At 35.2% G+C, this 24,248-nt stretch overlaps 1 protein-coding gene across 6 annotated transcripts in view; it reads right to left on the reverse strand.

Moving 5' to 3' along the window:
* Positions 1-24,248, reverse strand: part of DGKB (diacylglycerol kinase beta) — a 323,266-nt gene that overhangs the window by 191,966 nt on the left and 107,052 nt on the right. For all 6 annotated transcript variants that reach the window (XM_062567785.1, XM_062567783.1, XM_062567787.1 and 3 more), the window contains 4 exons: positions 23,384-23,458; positions 13,533-13,618; positions 11,018-11,107; positions 6,033-6,193 (listed from right to left, as the gene is read on the reverse strand). In XM_062567785.1, coding sequence (XP_062423769.1) covers positions 6,033-6,193; positions 11,018-11,107; positions 13,533-13,618; positions 23,384-23,458 — 412 coding nt within the window. The remainder of the gene's footprint in view (positions 1-6,032; positions 6,194-11,017; positions 11,108-13,532; positions 13,619-23,383; positions 23,459-24,248) is intronic.

Here is a 24,248-nt window from a genome sequence, read left to right on the forward strand (position 1 = left end):
GCCTTATTCCTCTGATCTTTATTTCTTCAACAAACATGTAGCAATTACAGTGCTGCTAGTCAGACTTCGAAAACTCGGACGTTCTAGTCATATGTCCAGGAACTTTTACTGACTGATCCAAAAGTAACTGAGTTACAAAAAAGACTACAAAAAGATTACAAAACAAGTATGAGTGAATTTCTTATCCTTTTAGCATTGTACCAGTGAATAGCTCTTCCCTCAGTTCATACTATTGCACGTATGTTTAACTGTCTATGTCCACACACACACTCATTTCAAGTATATTTTTTATACTTTCAGCAATTTTGCTAAATGATGTGACATGACTGAATTTCCATTCCCAGGTCAACTACAGAAATTCATTGCAAGCCCACTGGACAGAATGCAGGGGCTGTGATACCATACAAACACAAATATAACTGAACTCTGTGTGTGATAGTCACACTAGTCTAGTGTACGATGGCATAACTATCAAGGCAGGTTGTGCAGTCTATGGGGAAAAGAACTACTGTTTCTTTTGTCCAAAATCTGACAGTAATATTTGTATTTCAGTAGCCTCTTTCTGATAGTTGGCTTTATAGTTCCTGTCTGTATCATGCCCGCTTACCTTTTTCTAGTGTTACTGGTTATTTCTGGCCAGCGCACAGCATCTCTGACTTTCCAAGGCAAGCTTCTATTTTCACGTGGTCCTACTATATTCTTGATTTTTTATTTCCTCAGCAAAAATTATTTGACTGTTTTTATACATGTTCTTCTTGGAACTTGTTTCAGTGATTCCAGTAATATTGGGAAGCAGATGGAACTTCTCTCCTGGTATCTTGCCATCCTGACAGAATGATGGATGTGAGCACTTGAAAATCTTTTTCTTATTCTACTTCACCCTTAGATGTTTTCTAGCTCACAGTTGGAAAGTGACACACAGCTTGGCCAATGCTTTGTACGGTTTTTCTGTTCCCCATGCTTCCATCAGCTGAACATCTCATATACTCAGTCATTTACTGAATCTCAACTATTCAGTTGAGTTCATTTGTTTTCCTGTACTTCTACAGGAAACTTATACATATCTCAGAGTAGAAAAATTATTTTTCTTGTCTTGAACATACTAACCAAACCTTTCACATACTCAGACTATTATAAAGCATTCCTTCTCAACTGAGTGCATCATTATTTTGCTGCTGCTGTCAACCCTTCTATGAAAGCAATGGCTGACAGAGATCTGCTATTGGTCTCACCTCACTGACTTCTTGTTGTATAATAATATTTTGTCTCACCTACAGAAGCTTTAGTTATTTGATCATCAAGTCCTTACTGTTTGAAACACTCATCATACTGAATTAAAAATAGCCGGGTCTCGTTTTCATAGTCATATATTACAGATCACATATTTCAAATGTTTGAAAAAAATGTTGGTTATTGTTTTACAAATTGGGCAGATCCTTACTTATTTAGTATCTTCAGATTTTGGCAGTTTGCCTTTTTGGTTCAAGATACAACTTCAAGAAGGAAGTATTCCTGGAATAGATATCCAGGCATGCAGGGACTATAGTGAATGGGAACAATCAGCATGGATTTACTACGTCAGGGTGCCACAAGGGCCACTGCCTGTCCCATCACCCCAGCAAGGGAGCCAGGCAAGGGGGGCAAGCTCAGCTCCAGGCATTGGGCACCTCCATGGAAAAGTGGCCAAGTCCAGGCCTGGACATCAGCTCACAGTTTGGGGTCTGCATCAGGCCCAGTAAGGTTAACCATGGTGAGACACAAACCCATGATGGCTGGGCAGGGCCTTGGTGGCGGGGCTGGGTTGAGACTAGCTGAAGAGCTGACCTGCAGGTCAGGATTAGGCAGGGGCAGTGCTGTGGCAAGCTGGAGACAGGCACAGCTATGGCTCAGGACAGGCACTGCAAAGGTGTCACTCGGGCAGGGACTGATGGCCCAGGCCTGGGCTGAAATGGTCTGAACTGATGGAAAATAGACGAGTAAAAATGATTGTTTGGATGATCAGGCTCAGAGATGGCTTCAGGTAGATCTAATAGCCTGCCAAGGTCATCAAAGAAGTTATCAAGCCAGCCTTTTCACAGTGGTGCATCGTGGCATGGTAAGAGACAAAGAGTGTAGCATTGAAACGAGAGAAATTCACACTGCATATAAGGAAAAACTTCTTCACTATAAGAACAGTCAAGCACTGGAACAGTTTGCCCAGAGAAGCTGTGCAGTCTCCACGGTCGGAGATTTTCAAGGCTCAAATGGATAAAGCCCTGAGCAACTTGCTGACGCTGTTTGGAGCAGAAGATTAGATTAGAGTGCTCCTGTGATCCCTTCCAACCTGAATTATAGTCCCAAACCAGTAAGAGTCTCATGTCAATCATCGCTTTATCTCATTTTTATTTAGATTTACTCCTTTGGCCTTTTCAGATAGACATTAAAATTATGTTTGTTGTCTAATATAATTTCTGCCATACTATTTCAAAATCCATACAGCAGCTTCTATTCATAATGCAACAGAGACTGTGCTTATTATTTGGCAAGGACCTATTAAATAATGTTCAGTGTTTTGTAGAATACCATTAGTATTCACAGTGCTTCAGAGAACGCGTGAAAAATAAAAAGAGGGTGTAATTCAGTGAATGTAAGGTTCTACACATACGTAGGAAGAATCAGCTATGCAAAACCCAAATGAGATATACAGTAGTGGTTCTTTGAAAAAGCATACGGAATTAACAATGGATCACAAGTCAAACAGGAATAAAAAATTACGGTAATGTTAAGAAGGCAAATTTCACACTATTTTTTGTAATAAAGGTATCACCTGCAAGACATAGAATTTAATTCCTCTTTCTACTTAGTGCTGATGAGACATAAAATGTAGTATTGTGTCTAATTGGGAGCACTACAATTCCAGAGAGATATGGATCACAGGGAGTAACTGGACTGAATTCTCATGTGTCAACTAAACATACATAAAAGCAAAACATATGATCAGATGACTAGAAAACATGATCTGTGAGAAAAGGTTGAAGAAATTGGGGTTAGTTAGGCTACAGAACACAACACAGAGGCAAGATCTGATCAGCCTCCTAGGATCAGGGGCAGGTTTAGCTTAGCTGGTTAGAGCATGATGCTGCTATTGCCAAGGTCACAGGTTCAGTCCTCGTATGGGCTACGCTGAGCATTGGACTAGATGATCTCCAGAGGTGAGTCCCTTCCAAGCTTACCATTCTATGATTCTATGATATAATAGATATTTTAACAGAGGAATAGAATAAATGTTTTTTTTCCTTTTTATCCTTTCCATATAGGACAAGATGTTCTGGGGCTAGGTTACACCAAGACAACTTGGATTAGATGTGACAAAAAATTCTGAAAGTAAAGATAACAAAATAATACAGAATGTCTGTGCAGACAAATAAAGGAATTTCCTTTATTGCAGGTTTCTAGAGAGAAACCGGACAAATATCTGTCAGGAATGAGGCAGGTGTCACTGACACTACCTTAGGGAGAGGAACAGATAGGTGACTTTCTGAGGTAAAGGCTACTTCATCAAGTACCATTTTTTTAATGAGTCTATGAATAACACAATCTAAAACAACAATCCTTTTGATTTTTCTTCATATACGTTTGTAGGTGGCACTTATATTTCTCTGCTACAGACTTGACGCAAGCTGCATTCTCAGCTATCAGTAACTCCACATTGTGTCCCAGTGAGAATGGTGGGAGATACCAGCTTTCCCTATTCAGCAGCACTTGCCAAAGTTCGTATTAGGCATCACGTATTGAAAATGGTTTTGCTGTTGTGAAATTAGGTTGACTTCAGTTCTAGTCACTTGGTAATGCATTTTCAGGACTTTGTCTATTTGCATAGACATGTTAATATTTTGTCTCGCTTTTCAAGAATTACCATGAATACTACCTAATATGTGAATTACATAATTTTAACAGTCTAAATCCCAGTTCTTGAATTTTTCTTTTGCTTTGTCTCATTACTTACTTTAATGAAATTGAGACGAGCATTATGTACATTTGTGTGTATAATAAACTCAAAAGAGATCTTACTCCTTCAAAAATATGATCTTAACAATTTCGGAAGCTGAAGGAAACATATTCATTGTTGGTACAATTTTGTGCTGCTCAAAATTCCATTATCTGAAAAAAATCATAAGTTTAAGGTGATTAAATTCAAGAATTCACATGTTTTAACTGAAAACTGAGTTTTCTGGTTGCCTACAGAGCCTGAAATATTAGCCTATTTTCCTTAGATATTCTGGAAGTGCATTACAATATCCTTAATAATATTATGATCTTGCCACTGTATAATTCAATGCAACTTTTCTTGAATGCAATTCTGTTTTCTTCTCTTGAATAATTCTAAAGAATTCTTTGAAGCCTAGCACATTCACAGATGTCCCACTATCTACCTGGCATTCAATTTCCTGTTTCTGGGCTGTGCCTTTACATGTGGTGCTCCTCTACATTTTATAAACCATTTAAACTGCACTGTAATAACATACAGGTGTAAAATCTCATCCCTCATCCCTCTCACCTTTTGCTTGCTTCCTCAGTGTAATGTATTTTTTTTTCCTTGTCTGTGAGCTTTAGCATCAATATTCTCTTTCGACAAAGTCACAGAATATGTCCCCCCATGCAGGGCACTTCCATTATCATGATATTTTTCCTATAGCCTGTAACCTATTCTTTTGCACTGTGTTTCATGTCTATGAACTTGATTTTCACTAGCTTTGGTGCACATATATACTTCTATATCCTAATTTCTGTAATTTCTATTGAATCTAGATATTCTCTGCACTTGTTTTGAACAATGGAGGCTAACAAATCTGATAACACAGCAAAAGAAAATGCAAGTTCTTATTACTTAAATATCTTAACCTTCGGAAGATATTTAACCCCCCCCCCCAACATTTAGAAGTAGAAGTGAAACCCCACATTTATAAGGACTGGGCTGTCTCTGCATGATGCTTATCCACACTGTATCAAAATTATAGAATTACAAACAATATTATGTAAAAGTTTCAACAAGAACACTTATAACCACAAGCTGTGGTAGAACCTGTGAGGGCTGGAGTACAAAGATCAAGCAAATCAACAGAGACTTAATTTCCTTGGATTTACAGTGAGTATGTAAGGACCTTCTATTAAAAAACTTTCTACAGGGTTTTGAAACATCGCATTGAAGATTTAGATACATAATATACAGATTCTTGTAATGTACAAGGTAAATAAAGCAAGTTTGTTTTAGAACAGCCAGAGCTAGCTATTAGAGGGCACATTCCCATGTTAATTAGTCTGCAGTTATGTCTGAGTTATAAATCCAATTTGTGAGCTCTTCAATCTGTTGAATTTGGTTCTCGTTATGGTCCCCTTCTGATTGTGTTTGAGTCTATCCACAGTAAAAGACTACAGGAGAGGCAGACAGGAAAACCCTGATTCCTCTCATATATGCAGTGTGGCTAGCAGATGAAATTATGGGAAACCATGGAGAAGCACAAGCTGAAAATTAAGTTCCTAGGAGCTGAAAAGTCCAGTATCCACATGATTTGGTCTAACTATGAGCATCCATCTATAGACAGAATCAAGAAGATACTTGGGTATTTTTCATTTTATTATTTAAAACTGCCCTGAAGAAACAAAGAATGTCACTGTTCTTTTAAACAGTTCTCAATATGCAAATAGTAATGGAGAACTTTCCTTAGAGTTCTTAATAATGAATATTTTCCTTTATATTTTTTTAGGATCTTTATAATGACAATCTAGATTTAGTGTTATGGCTGTTCATAAACTATTAGGAACAACAAGAATATCATCTACCTGGGAAGACAGAAGATCCTGAAAAGTAGTTTTAGTTTGAATGTAAGCAAATTTATGTAAACTGCTGTCAGTCATCTATATATTCAATTCACTAGCAAAATAACATTACAGATGATTTGTAGCCAACCATTCTTCACTAAGACTTGCAAAAAATATATTTATTCAGAACAACAACAACAAAAAAAGCACTTAAGGATAAGCATAAGTCTTACCACGCCAATTGAAAAGTAGTTATTGATGATGTTGTAAGGCACTGGGTCTCCTTTCTCATCTTTATCATTGGGTATTACTTCGAATTTCCACCTGTCCAGCAAAATTTCTGTGCTGTTCTCAATGTCTTTTAAGATCTTCATCAGGTTCTCACCTTCATAACCTAGCAAAAGGTGAAGATGGTGATTTTTACCAGACATTATAAAAGTTTTATTTGGTTTTCTTTCTCGGTGATTGGAAAAATGAAAATCATGCATGTAAAATCTGAAAAGCAGGATTGTGTTTTCAAGTACTATCAATTTTACAGTATCTGTAATTAAAGGAATACAAATACAGAGTTGACTTCTGCACTGTAAACTTAGAGTAATTCTACAGATTTCACTGGGCAGCAGATACATAGTGACAATGGAGAAAATTTGATCTAAACTTGCCATTCCCTCAAATTTTCAAAGTGATTATACCAGTCATCCAAGCACTTGAAGTTATACTTTGTATAAAATTCTTGATATAAAATGAATGCTAATATTTAATGTCTTTAATTTCAAAACTTACACAAAAAGACATAGAATCCTAGATTTGCGTCTAATGAAAGTCTGACAATAGAGTGAAAGGTTAAAAGCTGTTTACCATTTTTTGTAAATGTTTTCAACATGGCCTAGCATAACAAATATAAACTTTGAAACCCATTCATAACTGATGAAATACCTATCCAGCAGAATAACTATTGTTTTTCCATATTTTAACATCCTGCTCTGCAACTTTTTCTTACTTGTCAAGAAGCACAAGTCTTTAGCTAGTTCCCTGCACTGCTTAAATGTAATTACCTACTGTAATACACTGCATTGTATACTAAACTGGGTAGAAAACTATTGCTTACAACCTTTGAGTACAAACAAGCCAAAGTACATGTGTGCACATGCGCACATAAAAGGGGGAAATTTTACTGGGGAACATTATCAGCTTTCAATGCTATTCAGACAAAACAGGTCTATAATAGGTAACTGAGATCCGTGAATTCATTCCTCCTTCAAATCAGAAATAAATATTCACATTCAAGCAATATATACTTCCTGGTTCATTAGCAATTTTCATAAATTAAAGCCTCATCTTCAGGAAGCAGAAGGTGTACTTCTGGTAGAAGGAAAAACTAGGACAGATAACAGGAGTTCTTTTCATAGCTGCTGGTTCTACCAAATTGAGCATGTGCAAAAGGAGAAAATGAAGACTTTCAAAGCCTCCCTGTACAGAACTCATAGCTGTTATACATCTTTATTATTGTATTGTTTTATATTTTTATTTGTTACTGCCAATCACCACAGAAGTGCACAAGGTATATATGTACAATTCTATTTGTTTGTGTCCTTGAGATCGCTCACCAGTAACCTAGTTTCGTGAAGCCCCACCTGATCTCCCATTCTATCAAAGTTCCAGAAAATCTACGTCATGACACTGTCTACCAGAAAGCAAGTAGGCAAAGAATGGTGAAAGCCAAAATATATTCTTATTGTGTCTTTCTATTTTTTTTCCTCTATCATGTAAGCTCGTTTTAAAACTGGTAATTTTCAGTTCAGATGGATTAACTCAAAACAGAAGTAAATAGGAGCAAATGGCAGTACAAATCCTGAGAAATGTAATTAAAAGTAGTAATTGTCCATTGCTGTTCATTCTCATCTTCTCTTGCAGAAAGTTTTATAAAAAAATCAGCAGAGGTGAACTTGTTGAGTTTTATGTTTCACATCATTGAGAAACCTATGCCACAGTGACAGAAAAGAAATAGGTAGCATGACAAGACTTTAATGTCTCTGCAAAATTCCACTGTAATTACTCAGACCTTCTAAGTATGGGAAGATGAAACATGCAACCACAATTAATCTGACTTGTAAACAAACAGTTAAGTAAAAAAAATAGTTTTTAGCTAAAATTTTAGCTAAAAGCTAGTAGGAACATAGAAGAGAAAACTGTGGTTCAGTTTTTTTCAGATTCAGATGAACAGAGCTGATCCAAACAACAGAATAAATATGTTGCAAGTTAATTGCAACAGGACTAGGCATGTTTTTCTTGTTGCTTTGGCTTTTAATTTGCTGAAGCGTAGTGTTTTCCCAAAGGAAAAAGAAGAATTCAGTAGCAGGTGAATAAGGCTCATCATTCACCTATACAGAAGGTAAAAATCAGGCAGACTAAGATATAATTATCAAGGATTACAGTAATCAGCCAACAGACAGAATGGGAGAGCATTACAGAGGCATTCTTATAATTAGTAAATTCATGGGAACGTTTCATGCGTATCTTATAGATACTGCAGTGTAGCTGGCAAGCATCTGAGAACCTACATCTGACAAACATTCTCCATAAGGAAATGCATTTAGAAAAAGGGAGGTATGTATACAGCAGGAAAAACTGTTTAAATGCTGAGAGGCAAATGTGCCTAAAACTTGAGCAAAGACAGGGAATTCCATACTCTGGAGAACTCAGAAATTTTTGATCTTTGAAGAAAGATTTTAAAGATGTGTAGACCTGCCATGAAAGACTATCAAACACCATGAATAAGTATACTGGTCACTAACTTTCTGTGCTGATGGAAAATACATTTGAACAAAGACATTTGATCAAGACATCTAGGTAGGTGTTAGGACTTCATTTTGAGTTTCTGGAGAGAATATCATTTGAAATTGGATCCTGAAAAAGAATGCCTGAAGTTGATTTTTTATTTTAGCAATTTCACATAATATTTTAGTCTTAGGCTTACTACCAGAAAGAAGTGAGCATAATCATTTACCTCAAAGGAAATACAGCATGTGCTGGTTTTGGTTCTGCCAAAATTCAGCATGTGCTGAAAGGCGGGGCTCAAGGAGAAGAATTATCTGCAGGTTTGAGAAAGGGATTACTTTTGAGAACTCCATCTACACAAGTCCACAGGACAAGATGGGCTACATCTAAGGCTTTTGAGAGAGCTGGTCAATGTCTTTCTAATGCTATCATCTTTGAAATAGTAGATTGGGACCTGATGACAAACAAAAGACTCTTCTTCAAAAAGGCTAAAAGAACAATCCAGAAAATTACAGGTGAATTAGCCTCACTTTCAACTGTGGGAAATTCATGGAACTAATCTCTGTGTGAGCAAATCTCTAGGTGACCCTGCTTGAGCAGGGAGGTTGGACTGATGATCTCCAGAGGTCCCTTCCAACACCTTACCCATTCTGTGATTCTGTAAATCCTCTTGGAACACATTTCTGGACGTATGAAGGAAAAGGCAGCAGGCAGCATGGATTCACCAGGGTAAACAGCACGCCTGACACATGACTGCCTTCTGTGATAAAATGACCAGATTTGTGAGGAGCACAGTAGCTACCTTAATTTTAGCAGTGTTCAACAGTTTTCACACAACATACTTGCATCCAAATTTGAATGTTACAGTCTGGAAGGGTTAAAAATTAGATCAGTAGATAACTGATTGGATGGTCAAGCTCAGACAGTACAGGGGATTTAATAATAGCCTGTCAAAACCAATGAAGAACATAGAGCTAGCCTCTTCACAGCGACACATCATGGAAACGAGCTACTATGAAGAGTAAGAGACAAAGAGTGTAGCATTGAAACGAGAGAAATTCACCCTGTATATAAAGAAAAACTACTTCACCATAAGAACAGTCAAGCACTGGAACAGTTTGCCCAGAGAAGCTGTGCAGTCTCCACGCTCGGAGATTTTTCAAGGCTCAAATGGATAAAGCCCTGAGCAACTTGCTGACGCTGTTTGGAGCAGAAGATTAGATTAGAGTGCTCCTGTGACCCTTCCAACCTGAACTATTCTATGATTCTATTCTATGAGTTGTCAAGAAAATGAAGCTTGGTTGATTTGATTTTCTCCCAGACTATGTGAATAAACAGAGACCAGTCAGGACAGAGAAAATATCCTGAAATAATTTGACAGAATATTATGGTTATCAAAGAAGTTCTGTAGTAGGCAAACTACTAAGAATTTGCTAAAGACCTATCTGATAACAAGGCAAGCATTTGGAGAAGAAACCTGCCATGATGAGATAGGAGAAGGAAGAGGTATGTACACAGAGGTCACAAAGTTCCAAATAAACAACATCTGGACTGAAATGCCCAACTAAGAGCTGAACAGCCAGAACAGGCTAGGAGCCTGTAAACTGACATGTTTTCACCAGAGACTGAGTTTTGTCTAAGACTTCCTTCCTTTTATTTCTCTTTTTCAAGTTATCCTGCTCTTCTTTTTTCATCCTGTAATACATTACATCATGTATGTAATACATTAAATCACGGATGGAAAAAAGTATTGGAGGAACTGAGTTAGGCTCCATGCATCCACGAAAGGTTGCAAAAGATATTAAAAGTTTAACTTTACACATATATGTGTGTGTGTGTGTGTGTGTGTGTGTGTGTGTGTGTGTGTGTGTGTGTGTGTGTATTTCACATTCTTTGCCTCCTTATTTCCTGATAAATGGCACCATAGCACTAATTTTCTGGAATCCTCTGTAGGAGGAGAGAAGGAGAGTAGGTTAAAGGAACTAGTCTGAGGCTGAGATATATTTTCCATTTAATATTTATGAATATTAAAAAGAGATGAAATCATTCCAAACCCATTATTAGTTGTTTTCAGTAACCCTTTTAGAATAGCTCCAATTAAAATGTATTTAAGAATACCTCTTTTATAATGTATTGATCAAATAACTGTAATAAAGATTGCAAAAAGCCAACAATTACTACAGACTACTCTCATTGCACCTTAGAACTTTTTTGATGTCAGTGAAAGCTACAAACCAAACATAAAGAGTGATTATGACCTTCAATATCTACAAAACAGTTTATATAACATTTACAGATAGCTCATTCCAAAAAGAAGAACAATGTAAGTTTTTTTAAAATACATCATAAAGGAGAAATTAAAATGTTGAGAGTAGATTTTGATACAAAAGTTATTTTTCTTTTTAATTACATAATGAATGATATTTTAGTTTGTTTTTACCTCCACCCCATCTCAGACACCTCGCTAAATCATTGCCAGTCCCAAGAGGCAGGATAGCAACTGGAGGATGCTTAAGCAAGTTTGCTTTCTCTGTAAATAAAGAAGGAAAAACATAACTAAGGAACAGAAATCTAATTGCACAGTACTGATACAGTTACTGTCTTATTTCAGTGAACGACTGTGACATGTACCTTGCATATGAGTTTCTACCATGTTCTCCACAACAGGCTCTACCATAGCCCCTCCCCTTGTCAATATTCAATCATTAATTTATGTTATTGTTCTTAACGCAAAGACTTCTGGAACCCATGAGTGTGACATCTGGCATAAACAAAGATATTGAAGATCTTTTTGAGACTGATCATGTTGTACTCCAATTTTTTCAGCTCTGTCATTCAGTTCAAAATGCCAAATATAATTAGTTAAAGGACACGAATAGTGCGAAAATGTTGTACCTTTTCATCTGAATAGCCTAATTTGTGTTTAACTATGTATCCACATGGATTCATGTCTACACATGGGCACCATTACTAAGAATTCCTTGTAGCCACCACTAAGAGGTTTTGCCCATCAGAAATTAAATCTCATATACAAAATGATCCAATTGATCACTTTGATCACCAATTGATTGGATTAACTAAGTCAGTATTTTGTAGTTAATAACTAATATTTTCAAATTTATGTACTTATAGTGACATTTATCTCTTAACTATACTTTTCCAGTGTTTCAAGTCAAAGGATTTCTATTCAAAACCCAGTGGAAAAATGTGTCAGCAATTGCCACAATCTCTAATGAAAGTGGTGCAGGTAGCACTTAGGCATAATCTTTCAAATACATAATTTGTCTAATTCCCAACAGAATTTTTAACAGAAATGAGTATCTAGTTTAAAAGTTATACTTGAATAGTTAATCTGCTATTTTGTTACACAGAATAATGCACAGTTCTCAGCATGAGTTCATATCCAATGGATATGGCAGGGGCCTCTTCTTATTTATCATTTTTTATCTTCAATTCTTTCAGAGGATTTGGTATTTACAAGTATATTAAAAAGCTTTACAGCTTTTAACAAAGAAAAAGAAAAGGCAAGTTGAAAAGTCTCATCAACCGTGGAGATAAAAATTTGGGGTTTTCCTCATGCCTTGCTCTCTGCTGAGATTATTTTTAGATCAGGACACCATGGACCAAATGATCAAATTGAAAAAGTGTCTGCTGATTTTCTAAACCAGCTGATTTTTTAAACTTTGTATGCACAACTTATGCCAAAGAGTCCTGTTTGCTAAAAGGCAGTGTTCAAAATCAAAATTCAAAAATTTCTTGTACCTGCAGAACTGATGGATGCTCAAAATCGTTTCTTAGTTCTATACCACAAAAACTGCTGCAGAAGATAGCATTTAAGTGCACCAATATGCAGTCTTTTATTCAGATAACGCCACTAAAAAAAGACAGGTGGCTGCATGGAATTCTAGTCCTCCTCAAGAGAAAGGTAATACACAATAGCAGCTGCAAAACTTCATCCCTTCCAACTGGGGCAGTACATCAGATACTAGCACACATTGATTTACAATTCTGAAATCTAGTTGAGAGCTAGAAGCAACAGTCAGGATTTGGGGAAAAAAAATGAACAAGATTGGAAATATACCTCCGCTACTATCCATTCTTCCACCACATCACCTTTACTTTCCTCTTTACCATCCTCTTTCTGTAAGGTTTTCTGGTCTTCACCTTCCAAAAGCACACACCTTTTAACACTCATTTTAACCTCATTTAAACTTTCAATTAAGCCTTTTGGCCTCTCTTCATCTTCTTCCTACTTTCCATTGTCACATACTCCCAGTTTACTCTCTACAGCCTCTCTAATGCTAACTAAACAATCATGTGTTGCTGGAGACATTCTTCCTAATAAGCCTTGAGAAGTTTAAATTTGCATTATCTTGAAGTCTAGGTCTTCCTAAAGATTTGACTTACAGAGCACTTTATGGCCAAGTGCCTGAAAGAACTCAGAATCTAAACTGGCAAACAGGCCCCACCATGCACACAGCTGAGAGATTTGCATGGCTCTCAGAACAGTCCTTTTCAAAGGACTATTATCCCATCATCCCTATTATGGGATAATGGAGCATAAACAAAACTGTGGAAACTGAAAAAAGCCAATGAGCAAAGGTAAATGGTTTTGGGAAAAAAAAAAAAAAAAAAAAAAAAAAAGATTGATTCACTTTAGAGAATTGACTTTGAACTGAAAATTAAAATGAATTGATTCAATATTTCTTGCTTACTAGGAGTCCATAGGATTCCCAGAAATAGAAAAATGGGACTTACGTAGGGATTTTTGAATACTCTTAAAAATTTTGGATGCCCTTAATAATCCTCCAAACTAATATATTTCAATAATCCAGATGAAGAAAAAAAATCATATTTGAAATAGTTGGATCCATATGTTGATAAATAAGGGAGAGCAGTAAAATGAAAATCATGAGTAACTAGTCAAGCAAAGCTATGGAAACAATATTGATTACCTATGCAATCCAAAATCCAGCCCACTGTTCCATCTCCACCACATGCCAGTACTCTGAATTCAGGTACATCTCGGAAAAAATTTAACCTAAAACAGTAAATGAACATATCTATTTGATCAACATAAATTCATTCTGTATTATGCATACTTTCTATGACTTAAGCACATTTTATTTATAGTAAATACTAAACTGGCAAGTTTAGCACTTTAAGTAATAATCATCTCCGTCCATGCATTCATTCTTTTAGACAGAAGACAATACAATCCAACACGGTATTATCTAATAAATTTAATACGAAAACATCAACTTGAGGACTATTACTGTACACTACTATTAGAAATAGCTTGGACCTGATAGTTAATCCCAATCTTGAAGTTTCAGTTCAATTCTTGCTTCAAATTCTTGTTAGAAAACATTCTTAGGTTACCTAGTTATAAATGGACATGTAGACTTTCAAGGCAGAAAGTCTAGGGTAGCTAAGTATGTCAGCCATTTCCTCGTAAGGTGGTAACTATAAAAGCTTACAAAAACTGTGTATTTTTTATAGTATACTAATACCGAATGACCTGTGCATTTAGGGGTTGATACAAACTACTTTTTACAAATTTTACAGCACGGCTTAATATAGAATGAGTAGGAATCAGATTGAATGCATCCATTCCATCACCATTCAAACTGTAGTTTAAAAAGTGAAATGGTATCTTTAGTAATATTTTCCCTGGCCATTTCTGGCTCCACATTCACTGAGTGATGATCAGTACCACCACATCATTATCTGTTTCATGAAATCCCAACATTCTACAATGCTGACAAAGCAAGGGTATATTAAAACAATTCTAAATTGCAATATTTTTAATTCAAGAGCATTTTTATGGTAAACTCATGTTGAAATTAGTCCTTATATGTAAATTATGACTTGACAAAAAGAACTTCCAACAATTTTGCTGATATCTTAATATATTCTATTGATCATTGTCATGCACGTCTTAATATATATTTCATATGCTAGTGACTAGAGCTGTTTTTCAGTTTTTAAGCTCCTAGTAAATACACAGTAATTATATTGTGCAAAAATTCTTAACTACAAGTAAATCTACTAGATTTATAAATAATATTTTAATTCAAGCTATTTTCCGTATGAAATATTCAGCTCTAGTGCTGGACAAGGAACGATGTTCCTGTCCCCAGGCTTTAAAAATTCTTTCATGCCTCTTGGAAAAAATCAAGAGCAAATCAAAAACTATAGAGAAAAAGGAAGAGCATGTCAAAAGGAAATGAAGAACCAATGGCTAAAAAAGTCATTTAACATACAGAATATCTTGTTCTAATAGTTTTAGATCAGAGTTCCAGGACAGTTGAACAAAATATAGCTTTAAAGCCCACCAACTCAAAGGAATATTAAACACATGGTTGTCCCATTCCCTCTGAACAACTCTGCTCAGAAGAGAGCTTGGACAGTATCATCTGCCAAGTATAATGTTCTGAGGATTTTGTTGAACCCATTCCTACCTTGCAGCTCCTCACCTCTTATGCCATACTTGACATATTGGCAAGACAAGTGCTATAGGATCTCTTTCATTCCTAAGTGTCATGTGCTGTATCTGGCTGGGTACACTTGGGGAAAACGTCTTCTAATAAGGGCCCGGGCTTAATGATGCTCTGCTCAAAGCCACATCCCACCACTATGACAATGGGCAGTGAAATATGCCTAGCTCACCTGCTTCGCTTCATGAGACCTACCAAGGGGACAAATACCACCCATCACTAGCATTTCCTCTCTGACACAATATGTTGAGACTTTAGAAAGTTGGCAGATCTAGTTATAATGCTTCCAGTACTGAAGGTGCTTAAATGAAATTACAGACAGAATTGGAGAACAGAGTACTAAATTTCTATTAACTAAGCATTATTACCATATGGAACAGGTGAGAAAAAGAAAAATTGGAGGGGAAAAAAAAAAGTGCTTGATTCTAGCTTTAATTTAGTTAGACAGAGCACGAACCTAAACTTCAGTCTCCTTTTCTATAAACAAGTATCCTAACCATATGGCTATCAAACATTCTTTGAATCTTCTTTATTTTGATTGGGTATTTCATCCTTATTTAAAAAAGAATCCTAAGAAAAGCTGGGAAATAAAAAAATCTGAAAAAACTACATTGTCAGTAAACTCCCAGTAAGGTTCAATTGCTGTTTCCCCTAAAGCATTTTATATTTATGCCCAGTGAATTTTCTAAACAATAATCTCATAATACAACATGTCTTTTTCTTTTTACATATTTAAATATAAGAGATACCTATATAAATTTAATGCATATTATATATAAATATACTATAAATAATAAATTGTAATGTATAAAATTAAATATAAATTTATTTACATAACTAAATATAAATAAAGCCCATTAATTGAATAAGAATTTGTAGCCTACATTAACGTTTGGTAAGGGAATATATTTTTATGTTTCATGTAGTTCCATTCAAACTCAATAACTGTTATCACCGTGAAAGAAGAATTCGACAGGTTTGTTAATAGAGCTTAAAGTAAAGCATAGGAATTGTTTACCAAGATGTTTTTAACCATTAGTGCTTTATAAAATACCTGTGACCTGTTAGCCACATAAGATTTTTAAATGATTTGAAAAATCTCCTGGATCTAAATTTTTGCTTTTCTGCTGCATATTGGTGAAAAAAAATAGTAAAAGTGCTTAAGTGGAAATAAAATTGTTAAATTCACCATAAAGGCCTTGTGCATTGTCATACTACTACAAAGGACTAAAACAGAAATTTTAGTCCTATTTTCTTGAACCAATTTATTAAATTGTACAAGAATTCTTGATTTATAATAATCATCATACAAATAAAAACATAGAGCTACTTATAATGGTACTCTTTCTCTAAAATTGTTATCTACTCTTTTTAAAAAAACAATTTAATTCTTTTCACTCAGCTCATACAAATAGGCTAAGTAATATGAGAAAGGGGAATTACTTTCCCCTAAGTATCTAATGGGAGATATTAAAATATGTGGAAAATATATAAAGTGCAACAGATTTATAAAAGGAAAATTGTGCGCCCATTTGTTAGACAATTGCTTTTTACATAGCACAACGTGAATCTTAAGAAAAATCTGGCACCAGTACAAAGGACAAATGTTAATTATGTCAATAATCTTGACAGAAATTAAATAGAATATTAGAAACAAGTAAATCAGATTCTTCAAAACATATATTTTAGCTGTATCAAATTAACTAGTTCTGTAGTCCACACTGAATCATCTAACATAACACATTATTTTGATAACTTTTTTTTGCTTCAGTTAAATAAAAATAAAGTTACTAAAAAAACATTCCCTGCTTCTTTATAGATATGATAGGCAGATATGATTACGTAGGATAGACTTGGTTTTCACACGTAGTAAAATAAAGAGCTTTCCTACATCACTTCATACAGGTCATACAGTCAAAAAATTACAAGTGATGGAGCTGGAATAGAACAAAGGAATGTAAGGTTGATGCAGACTGTAACCCAAGTAATATCTACTCTTCAAACATTGGCAAACAGTCTACAGGAAAGATCAACAGAACATCTCCTACTAACATCTCCTGCTACAGGACACACAACATTCTTAATCCATGTGGGAATGAAAGATGAGAAGTCACAGCTATAATGACCCACAGGAAGCCAACAAAAATGGTGACAGCACCCTAAGGCCTTACAACAGTGGGATATTTGCTAGGTACATTCTTAGATTCTGGAAATTGACCATTTTTCTTGCTACAGAGAAAGGCAAATACAACCAACCCCTAAATTTGAGTTACTAGAGATTACATTCTATCATCACAATTGACAAGATCATCTAAGTCTTCTTTCCTGCTGAGCAAATACAAACTGCTGCAGTACTTACCAACCTTGCACATTCTACAGATGTTGTAAGTATACACACAGTTCTTAGTCACAGGTCGATAACGAACATATTAAACAGCCATGAGACTGAGCTGGAAACCTATCACTTGATAACTATTTGCATCTTAATAGATAAATTGGCCTGCTGTAGTTTTCCCTGAACCTTTTCTCTGTCATTTCATTAATAGATTTACATTGATAAAAGAGAGATCTGACAAATATCATACTTCTAGACAAATTCTGTAACTTACGAACTTTGTCCATTTGTGAATTCAGAATGCTGGGTTTAACCAAGCAATTTCACTAACATAGATGTTCTGGTTAACTCACCACTGAATCTCCTTAAACTAGCTATCCAGAGGAAAGCATAACGTTGAAAGACAAAGCAACTATATTGTTGTAATGTCCACTTTTTCATTACAAGGAATGTATTGCCTTCTTTTTAAAAAACAAAATAAACAGTCTCTGACAAATGGTTATTTACTTGAATACATAAATGAAAACTTAGCATAGTTTTTCCCTTCTCAGATTGCCAAAGCTGAGTTGGCCATGTGGCCACCGGAAAATACACACACACATTTTACGCTCATTATAACACTTCTGTACACTGTAATGACACTATTCATGAGACACTAATTACAGTAAAACAGTCCAATAAAATTAGTTTCAGTAAATACAGGTAATCATAGTGAGGGATAAAATATGGCTATCCTGGAATGGTGTTTTAATGTGCAAAGGTTAACTGATACCTAGCATCTGAAAATAGTGTTTTCAGTTCACACTTTCTAAAGATAAGGGTGGCTGCCAAATTCAAATCATGGGTTTGCTAAAGAACATGATGGCACATTTAGAAGAAAAAGAACCCAGTCCTGCAGTGCGTGTTCACATGGGTATCAGGGGACTTCATGGACATTTTACTGGAAAGTGCACTTTAAGGTTAGAATCTATGTCCGGTACCCAAGACTAAAGACATTGCTCTGTATCATATGCTTCATACTCAAAAACACTTAGGTTTTACTTAGGTTTTCCTTAGCTCTTACTTAAGATGCATACAGATCTATTTTTACAGCAGTATAGTCGGTAAACAACTCCAAATCATTTTGTTATAGATATTAAAGAGTAACAATAGTATCAAACTCCTGATCTCTACGTGAATGAAATTTGCTTTCATATGCATAATACTCCCGAGATGGACAGCATCTCTGCAGGTTTTGGAGAGACATATACCAGTCACAAGAATGAACACAGGAAGCATTTGTGGGAAAAGTGAATCAACATAGGCTGAGTAGCAGCTGGAGTAAAGATACTGGATGTCATAGGCATAGTGAATTTCAGAAGTAACTTAAAAGTGAAGGTGATGGAGAGAAGGGAACCAGTTGAAGAATGCAAAGAGAGGGCAAAAAAGTAATGAACAGGAGTAAGGATGACACAGAGGCTTTTAAAATAGAAAGCAGACAACAGGCTCTGACTCTCAAGTGTACTCACCACTGAACAGCTACCAGGGTTAAGAAAGGGTGAATGAATCTGAATCACAGCTTTAGCAGACTAGATAGACGTTTCATAATACTTAAAATATTCCTACACTATTGAAATATTTTAAATATTGATCAATAAATCTAAAATATTGATAAAATATTGAAAAGATTGTCATTGATCCTGCAACCACCACAGATGTCATTAATACTTATATATTTCATTACAGAAAGATTCCTTTCTTAAATGAACAATATTATTAAAGAGGTGATTAAAATATGTCTAAAACCAAAGTTTAAGTTTTACCTATTAAGACTTTTTAAGTTCTAAATTCTATTGATTTACAGTGCACAACTTTTACTTTAATCATTTTAGAGAAATAAGCAATCCACCATGGCATACTTTGTCCTTTTTTGGCAAAAATATAATTCTTCTAAAGCAATACAGCACAGGTCTCAAGGTTTTGTTCAGGAGAAAATAACTCAGCAGTTACCACGTTATAGAAAAATATTCCTAGTGTGTATTTCTTCCTAGAATATTCTAAAAATTCCCAATGTCTAACAGCAAAGAAAACAGGAATATACTCTAGCAATCAATTTCAATCATCAGGGAAAATAGTGTAATTTTCAAAATAGGCCTATTGCTTTGTGGAGTTATAAAAGCCCAGGTGCTGTAGATTCCCAACTAAATTACAGAGTAAGCTGTAGGGATTCAACCCGGCTGTCTTGGACATCTTTTAAGTGGATAGAATTTAAGATTTAAAAAGGCCTGTTGATGTAAACTTGTGGATGGAATTTTTTAAAAAAACCTATGTTGTCCAAATTAAATGCTTAAGAGAATTACAAAGAAATGCAACTTTTGTGGATGTAATTCCTATTATGAAATAAAAATAACATAAATTAGACATTTTAAATAACAGACTTAAGGGAACTGGAGCCTTTTCAGAGGGACAAAGCCTTTGTGAAATGGTGACCTCTCCACAAACATGTGGGTCTGTGGCTCAACTGCTATTCATCCAGCTATTATTTACCTCTCTGTGAGGTGAACAATAACTGAATTTCAGATTCTTCAAGATCATTAAATCCACAATAACAGTTGTTGTCAGAAGTAGAAGGCTCCTATAGAGATATAACAACCAAACAGGGAAACTCTTTTCAAGGCTAAAAACACAGGTGCTAGGCACAAATTACACAATGTATCAGCCTGGCAATTTTCATGTCACTTTGTTAACCGTGGCAGCCTGTAACCGTGGAGTACCTTTTATGCCTCTGTTCAGCTGCAGGGCTTACAGGGTTTCTCCAGCTCATACGTATGTCTTTGCTCCCAAATAAAGACTGTCTAAACCATTAATTAGTATACCAATCTTAAAAGTGTACTGTTGCCCTTTGGCTGAGAGCTCCTTGATTTTCAGGCTTCACAGCAAGTCAGCTCCCGTTCTTGGAAAAGAATCAATGTCAGAGAGTAGGCTGCAATGCCGTTTATTTGCATCACATGCATATTTCTCTCTCTCTCTCTCTCTATATATATATGTATATAATGTTCATGAATCTTGACATAAATGACTCTGGAAACCTTGGCATGGCTATGCTCGGAAGCTACAAGGAACACCTTTGCTCCTGCCCCTGCAGTTCTCCAACTACCATCCCATCTACTACGAAACTAAGTGACACAATCACTTGAGCAAGCAGGGATTGACTGCAGTACTAAATTTATTGCCATCTTGTTCAAAATATTTTTCTGCTTAACTACTACATATCGGAAAACTTAATAAAAATGCACAGTAATTGACATTCTAAGATTTTTTTTCATTTTCCTTTTTCTTTTTAAGGGAAGGATTTGAAATGGAAAGGGGAGCGAATCCTTTCCAGATTTCAAAGAAATTCAAGTAGGGACTCCAATAATGCTCATTCTTCCTCTGAGTAGGTTTTAACCTCATGGTTTAATCTTTAACCATGAGGTTTTAACCTTATTTCAGCCTAGGTTTGCTAAGGAGCCCTTTACTCCAACATACTTCTGTGAAAGAATGTGGTTATTCCACTGAAGAGGAACACTGCAAGATCTAGTGATTGACTGTTCCTATTTTCACAAAATATAGCAATTTCTGAGCCCCTCTGAGATTTAGGATTTTACTGGTGTCCTAGTTCTCTCATTTACCTGTTAGCCTAAACAAAGCTATGTAGATTTTCAACAGAAACAAACTGAAAATGTTAATTCACATCAGTCTCAGACATATGGAACTGTAGGTCGGAAATTTTTGAATTTTACCTTCTTGGTTGATGATGGCATTTCATCAGAAATATATCATCAACAACAAATGACAAATGCTAACTTATGGATTAAAATGGGCAGTTTGGTGCTAGAGAAAACAGATAAATATTACCCTAATATTATAAACAAGGCACAAGTTTAGTAACATCTGCTTTTAGCATTCAAAACAAAAAAAGCTCAAACAGACCTGATTGAAAAGTATTAAAGTAATCATAAATGAGTTTAAAATAAATGTATATTATGTTTATCCCTTTCAATTCAGTAACAGTAACTGGCATGAAGAATACAATTTTTTTGCCCTGTACTGCACAGTTTCTCACTGTACTCTATTTTGGTCTGAATGCCACATAAGGCAACATTAAATAAATGTAATATTTTGATTGACAGTCCAGTGTATTGTAGAGATGGATGTGTGAGTGAATGGATGGACGAATGGGCGGGCGGAGTTTTTTTTAGGTGATCCAGCTTTCACAGAAAGAAAAACAGAGATTGGTAAATGAAACAGAGAGAAAACATGGTTTATTGGATTGCTTGCCTAAGGGACAAATCATACACAGCCCACACAGAATTGCCAGGGGCAAGAAGTGATGGCAAGAGATAAACTGAAAATTTAAGATTACTGTTTTCTGTGAAATTATTATTAATAATAATAAAATACCAAAACAAGCTTAATAAAATGCAATGTCTATTTGAAAATTAATTAGAAATTTCTTCAAAGTGAGACTGAAGTAAAACTATTTAGCTTCCTAACAGGAAGAGAAATTGAAAATATTTCCTAAAAAAAACCACTGTTCTGGTTCACAGGATTAGAGTTTAAATGATTTCAGTGCAGGGTTTCTGTTTGCACTTAACACTGCCCTCTTGTGCTTCTGCCTTAAAACACATTTTCCTTAGATCATCACTAGACACAGGAAAACTAGAAGTCAGTCATAGATGGAAATGCAGGCAATAAATGAAGTATACTTGTCAATAAATGAAATATACATAGCCTGATTTTTTTCTGGCTTTCAATGAAATAAGCTGAATTTGAAGAAAAATATTTCAGCGGTTTTAAAAGTTAACAACTTAGTCTCAATTATAGCACTTCTAGGATCACACTCTATCTAAAGCAATATTGGTTGCTAGTTTTGTCTGTGTTAAAATTTACTAAAAATTCCTGAAATAACTTTCTGTAATTTTTCAAATCTGCTTGCCTTTTAGACTAACATTGTTTAAATTTTCCTTAAGTCCCAAGATTAGTATAACAAAACACAAACAGCAAATATCAACTAATAAACTTAGCCAGAAGAATTAGCACAAAGTAGTCCTGAAAATCCAGACTTCAAAAAGAATTAGAACCAGTTCCCTTTTCACTTAAATTGGCTCTATAAACACTGTAAATCTAGAATAGACAGCTGATGTACATTAGTACTAATGAAGACTTACTTTCTGTATATTTGACCTTAAAATCAACAGTAATGGCATACACTCTTAGAGCAAACTCTTTCCTGTAGTATGTATGTGGAATACAATATCACAAGGCACAAATCATGTACATTTCCACTTTCCTCTTTCCTCCTCCAACCTTCAAGATAAACCTAAAAAACCCTCTTTTCATAAAAAATTCCAAGATCTAGAACAGAATGGAAAAAATAAATATCCCAGCACTTGTGCAAACTTTGCGTCAATTAACATATACATTCTATTATCCCCCTGCAGCTGTTCTGGATGATGAAAAATTTCATATATCAGTCATATAACTAAATGACATTCAATACATACAAAACGATCGGTGGCCCAGTTGTTCAGGGTTGGGGTGTGCGCACACGTATTCACACGCGTGCACACACACACACACACACGTGCACACGCGTTCCTTTAAAGGAAACGTTTGTCTTGTGAGTCGCTCTCTGAGGCTGCTGAGATACTTGCAACATAAAAGTAACCGCTGAGTGAACTCGGATTGCTGATAGAGCAAGGAAAGCTGCAAACAGAACGCAATTTATCACACGGGTCTTACAGCAGCCTGCATGGTTATCAGGAAAACACGTAGGATATGTACTTTTATTTCTACATGTCAACAAATAATATCTGTAATTTCTGCAGCCATTTATAGGTCTGTGGCGTTGATACATTTGAAGCATGCCATATATGCTTCAGTCCCTTCATTTGATTATGCAGTTTTTTATTAAATGAGTTCCTGGTAATGATATTAACTGTAGACTTACCCTGGCATTGGTCCATTTCCAGCAAGACTATAAACTTGACGAGGATTTAAAAGGTACTGAAATTTTCTATAAATTCTGACAAGATAAAAAAGACAAGGGAAAAATATTTACTTTCACTTCTGAATTGTTTTTAAAGCTATCGGCAAAAAAATTAAACAAGTTAACACATACTATAATGGATCTGAATTACAGAATCTCATTAATACAAAAGCATGATCAAATATTTAAACATGACAATTATAATAATTTACATGTACAGAGTTTTGTGAGCACAAAATCAAGACATAACTGCTACAAGCTTTTTACAATCCAAACACCTTATATAGACAGAAAAAAGTAGGATAAGGAAGCATGATGACATAAGAAAAGGTCAAAAAAAAAAAAATTTGTAGGAGCACTTTGATTACTATTAAAGTAATTTCATTGTGAAGGAGAGATTTATTCCAGAAATTTATTGCTAGCACAAAACTAAAACTATAATTAGTTGCAAAAGAAAATTGGCTCTGCCACCTACCAAAAATGTCCCCATACATTGAACAACATTATGAGAAAGCAAACTTGTTAGCAACTTTAGATTCAGTTAATGGGAACTTACACCATCTTTGCATTATTTTTAAATGGAATGAACATCAAAAAGATTGAAAATCATTGTTTTAATTAAATTACACTCATTTAAAAAACTTCTCAATAATAGGAGGGAAATAAAATAGTATGATACAGCATGGAAAGTGTTTTTCTATTCCAGAAGGAAACATTGGGAAATATTTCTTCAAATGGTACAATACTTCAAAAATGACAACCCTTTAAATTTGAAGTTGCTTGTCCTTAAAGCATGACAGAAGTTTTGTATCTTGATTACAAGTAT

This window comes from Rhea pennata, chromosome 2, assembly GCF_028389875.1.
Source record: "Rhea pennata isolate bPtePen1 chromosome 2, bPtePen1.pri, whole genome shotgun sequence".
Taxonomy (NCBI): domain Eukaryota; kingdom Metazoa; phylum Chordata; class Aves; order Rheiformes; family Rheidae; genus Rhea; species Rhea pennata.